At 36.9% G+C, this 5,020-nt stretch overlaps 2 protein-coding genes across 2 annotated transcripts in view; both read right to left on the reverse strand.

The window, feature by feature from the left end:
* The window catches only part of LOAG_17185 (RNA recognition domain-containing protein), a gene marked incomplete at both ends in the record, with an annotated part of 5,421 nt that extends 3,347 nt beyond the window's left edge, over nt 1–2,074 (reverse strand). The window contains 6 exons of the mRNA XM_020449846.1: nt 284–459; nt 651–788; nt 1,081–1,213; nt 1,473–1,634; nt 1,778–1,966; nt 1,993–2,074. Coding sequence (XP_020306585.1) covers nt 284–459; nt 651–788; nt 1,081–1,213; nt 1,473–1,634; nt 1,778–1,966; nt 1,993–2,074 — 880 coding nt within the window. The remainder of the gene's footprint in view (nt 1–283; nt 460–650; nt 789–1,080; nt 1,214–1,472; nt 1,635–1,777; nt 1,967–1,992) is intronic.
* A 2,275-nt stretch (nt 2,075–4,349) lies between these two features.
* Nucleotides 4,350–5,020, reverse strand: part of LOAG_12544 (hypothetical protein) — a gene marked incomplete at its 5' end in the record, with an annotated part of 3,478 nt that continues 2,807 nt past the window's right edge. Inside the window, one exon of the mRNA XM_020448557.1 lies at nt 4,350–4,691. Coding sequence (XP_020301311.1) covers nt 4,545–4,691 — 147 coding nt within the window. The 3' untranslated portion in view covers nt 4,350–4,544. The remainder of the gene's footprint in view (nt 4,692–5,020) is intronic.

Consider the following 5,020-nt stretch of genomic DNA (forward strand, 5'->3'; position numbering starts at 1 on the left):
AATAATAATAATAATAATANATAATAATAATAATAATAATAATAATAATAATAATAATAATAATAATAATAATAGTAATAATAATAATAATAATAATAATAACAACAACAATAATAATGACAGTGGTAACAATAGTAATAATAAATAATAATAAACAGTAAATAACAGGTAGTAAGTGATAATTACAAGAATAAACCTTAACTGATACTAGCCATATATGATGAACCTCCGTAATTTATGTGGAGATTTCACAGTTGCTTTTTGCAGATTTGGTAAGAGTTACCTCGCATGAAAACTTTAACAGTAGGATCATACATTGCTTCATCAAATTCTGGATCATACCGTGCACCGCATCGATAATAACGATCCCTATCGTAATATGGGCGATCGTACGGCGATGGCCGTGGATGTAAGCTTGAAAGCCTTATCGGTCCACCATAGCGACCATAATCTGCATACCTACAAAGCCTACTTTTTAGCCTTTGTCAAAGTCAGTAATCCATGGTAGAATTTGAAAAAACTGCACTACACTTCGCTTAGTTCCAATATCGAATCTGATGCTTTGTGAGTAATGATCGACAAACAGCAATGCAATGCTTTCATTTCTGAGTGAAAAGGATTACAAAAAAAAAAAAAATCAACGAAAATACCTGTCACGAAATCGAAAGTCAAGTGTCGGACTTATTCCACGCAATGGGACTGGTCCACTGGTTGGTGGTGGTATACCTCGTGCTGCGTAATAGCTGTTGTCCATTTCATCGGCCGAACTACGGAAAACCTCGACATATCTAAAATACTTATTATGGAACGCGGTTCGTATTTAACAAGTCAAAAATACTTCGCTCTCTTCTTAAATTCCAAGAAATCAAAGTTTGAATAAGTATCATTTTATACATCAACAAACACTAATAGGCAATAATAAATTAGTCATAATTTCCGTAAAAAACTTACGTTAAACAAAAATCACGCCGGATCTCTAGTAGCCAAATGGCCGCTGTTCAATTCGGACCCTACCAACAAACACAAATTTTACCTGCCCAGTATTGAAAATTTGCAAATTCCCCAACAGAATTCCCATACCTTGAACCCATGTAGTTTTTGCTTCTCTCCAAAGCCAGTTCCGCGTATTCTTTGGTTGCCAACCGTACGAATGCCTCCCCCGAAGGTCGACCCCCCGGTTCTTTGTCGATTACCGCATCCGCTACTTCCAGGCCTATATTCCCATTAAAACATATTACCAAAACCACTCTCATACCAAACTACCGCTTACCGGTCCTTTAATTCTATTCGGGGATGACATGCAACTCTGACAATCAGCTGTATAACCGCAAGAAAACTATATTTGGATTGTTTATTTGGATTGTTTTCACAAAAACAATAAGATTCCAACGAAATACCTGATTTGAAAAATAAAAAAGTGCAGAAGCCAATCGTTTACTCTAAAGCAAAATCTGAAGTGGATAAAAAGAAACCTGAGAAAAATTCCTTGATGTCATCGATCGTTGCACTATATGGCAAACCTCGAAGACGGACAACAAAGTTGCTAGCATAGCGGCTGTCCGCGTCCCCACCGCTACCTTTGATCACACCATGGCGTATCATCATTAATAGCTCCGCGTCACTAACGCTGAATACTGCAAAGGTTTCATGAGAAGAGTATTGACATGAGCACTAAATTAGAAAATACGCTTGGGCGGAACGTTGTCGTTTAACAACATAAGCTTTTACTAGCTAACTGGACAGTGTGGCACAGATATTTCGTCAATTTCGTACATACCTTCAATGTAGCGTCCATTTATTTCATTACGATCAAGTTTTTGAGCCTCTTTAACAGCTTCCTGATCATCCAGCTCTACGTAACATTCGCCACTTGCTCGACCATTTGATGTCAGTGTGAAAGTTATCGACTTTGCATTCAAACCGAAAAGAAAAAAACTTCTGTATCTAAGAAACCAAATGCTTATATCTAAAAAATGATCTGCTTTAGAAAACCTTGGAGGAAGTCTCGGACGTCTTGTTCTTTAGCAGCAAACGGAAGCCCACGCAATCGTATATAATTCGTATCGGGATTCATCATCCAAATTTATCAAGATCACAGCTAAAAAGAAGCAATCATTCAGATGAATGGCGTACAAAACGCGACACAAATGATAGGACAGAAATGAAAAATATGAAAGAGGTAATGCGATGAGACAATTTCCACTACAATTGAGTTGATTGGAGAGCCTATTACGGCTAGTAGAGGATAGTGAAGGGAACGAGGATCGACGACAACAATCGATACCTTCAGCTATTCAAAGAGAATTTCTCCTTCCTGACAACCGCGGCGGTGGAATCCCTTCAAGAACATGCGCTAACCGTACAGCACGATAACACGATTCTGCAGGCTAATGACTATTGAGTGGACAAAAGTGTTTCAGGTCTGTTTTCAGATTCTCTGAAACCGTGCCAGTAAGTGAAAGATAACACACATGGCGATCACGACAGGTCATTTGGAGTCAGTTACCTTATTGACATCACTTCGCCTGAACGTTTCTTTCTTCAGCTTTTCTTTATCTCATTTCAAAAATTAAAAGCATTCGAAATTCAATGTGAACAGAACTCACGTTACTTATTTAAAAGAACAAATATGTGACCTAAGACTCCCGCCATGTCACGTCTATGATGTATGCCAATAAATACAATTAATATCTACAAATGCAGTGCTGTGCAAGAAATGATGCAAGATTAGCTTTATAATTTTTCTCGTAATTGCAGCGAAGTGGTTGAATTACTAGTCTTGGAAGTGTCCTTTGCAAAACATACATCATATAGTTCTTGCTAGCTGAAATGTTTCTTATATGGATGATATGAATAACTAATAACATGTCCTTGCTTATTAATTCAATTTTATAAACTGATGTCCCTTCTTTATGGTGCTATGGACTAACTAGCAACTTATGATGTGACTGATGATTGTTAATGATCGTAGACTCAGCCGGTGGTACACTTTTTCTGTGAAATACGCGTTCAAGATTATATTTCTCAACATCTTGCCCCAATGCGAAATATCGGCAAGTGCCTCTTTACGCCGAACGAACCCTCTAATGAATTTATTACATTCATAGCGTGAAATAATCATGTAAAAATGTATCATGTGAGATCAACTCTATATGCACATTATGTGCCAATTTATAATTGCTCCTCTCATTTATCATTCTGAATTTAATGAAGTCCCTGTCCTCGACAAAATCAAAGAGAGTTGCTAACATCACTCAATGTTTTCCTTGTGTTAGATCGAAAATTAGTTGAAAGAGAGGACATTATTTTCCGAAGGATGTTCCACATATACGAGCAACAATAAATTTACCAATGAATTTGCCAATTGCAAACGGCTTTAAAAACTTTGATTAGATAATATTTTCAATGAAAAAGTACGGCACACTGTAGCATAATTCAGGTCGCATGAAGAATCATGGATTTTTACGAAAAAATAACATGTAGAATCTCACCTTGATATATTTACCGTTTTCTTAGTCTCCCAATCCATTTCCCCTCCTACCTCATACCGTTGTTTCAACTTGATTTCGAAAATCCCAAACACCAAATCTTTTGCAAAAGATTGAGCCCGGAATACCAATGCCATCTAAACATTATTAACGAAAAACGGGCGCGATTTCTTCTTATCAGAATTTCGAATGCAGAGAACTTTTCCATTAAGACTGTGCGATAATCAGAACTATTCAGCCAACCTTTCTGAATTGTTTTGTTTCCTCAGAATTCTGTTTTATGTCCACCAGTTTTACGTTGCACTTCAATAACAGGTCTTGAACTTTTGAAAATTTTAAGTAAAAAGCAAAATAAAACTGTCACAAAGTGAACAAAATTATATGACATCGGCAAAAAGTGATAAAAGGGAAAATGGACAGTTTCTTGCAAAACTCGAAAAATAGTAGGATATACGTTAATTATAATTAAAGCACTATTTACAAATGCAAGAATTAGCAAGAGATTAAAATACAGGAGGTGCTCCATTAGCTGTTTTTCTCTTTTGCTAGAGCACGTACAAAATTCCAACCGTTTTGAAACCGAGGTACAAATTCATGTACATATATGTATATATAATGATAACTCATAGCAATGAAGATATTCAAACCTTCAGAAGAAAAAAACAGCAAAGTACATTTTCGTTCGTTAAGCCTGAGAAATAAAAATACAGATTACAGACCGGAAGTATAGTGATATTTGAAATTTTAAATCGAAGTTTAGAAGGATTCAAAATATCTTGGAAGAGTTAGAAATGTTTAAGAATATTCAATACGCTGACCGCATGAACCCAAATGAAAAACAATTGAATTTCGAACTTTCCTAAAAACCTCTCATCTATCTCAGCTACGACATTCTCACCCACACAACCTACAGATCATAAATCCAGTAAAGCACCTGTGCTGGAAGTTGGTAATAAAACTCAGATCAGTCACAAGTCACAGATACATATATGCACTGAAAGATTATGGAAGATGGCAACAAAGTGAAAACTGGATTACAGTGGTAACAGTGTCTATTCACAGTACTAGCTCGAAGTGATTGTGCAGCACCCATTTCATCCGTCTCAACTCGGTTAACTCGTGATATAATTGCGCGTTACGAGCGCGTGCATCACGGCGCTCACGGGCCTCGTCCACAAGCTGACGTACCTCCACACTTTTCATCTGAAAATCATTTCATTCTACGGTTCACGAGACATTCCCTTTCCATGTGCCAGCAACCAAGTCGTTGCAGTTTTTATTCAAGCATCAATTAAATGGCTATTTAAATTATCCACAGATTGCATTAGACAAGCTTTGGAATCGCTACAAAACTTAGCTAATTTAATGCAAACTCCCAGCAATTCTATGCAGCACAGTCCGAAAGAAGAAAACGGGAACTCTAAGCCTTCGAATGCAAGAAAAGCTAATTACCTGCAATTCAGCAATCTGCGCATCCAGTTCAGTCAGGAAATCCAGCTCAACTTTTTCTAGATCGTTTGTTTGTAGAGGAA

Source organism: Loa loa, assembly GCF_000183805.2.
Source record: "Loa loa unplaced genomic scaffold supercont3.47, whole genome shotgun sequence".
NCBI classification, from domain to species: Eukaryota; Metazoa; Nematoda; class Chromadorea; order Rhabditida; family Onchocercidae; genus Loa; species Loa loa.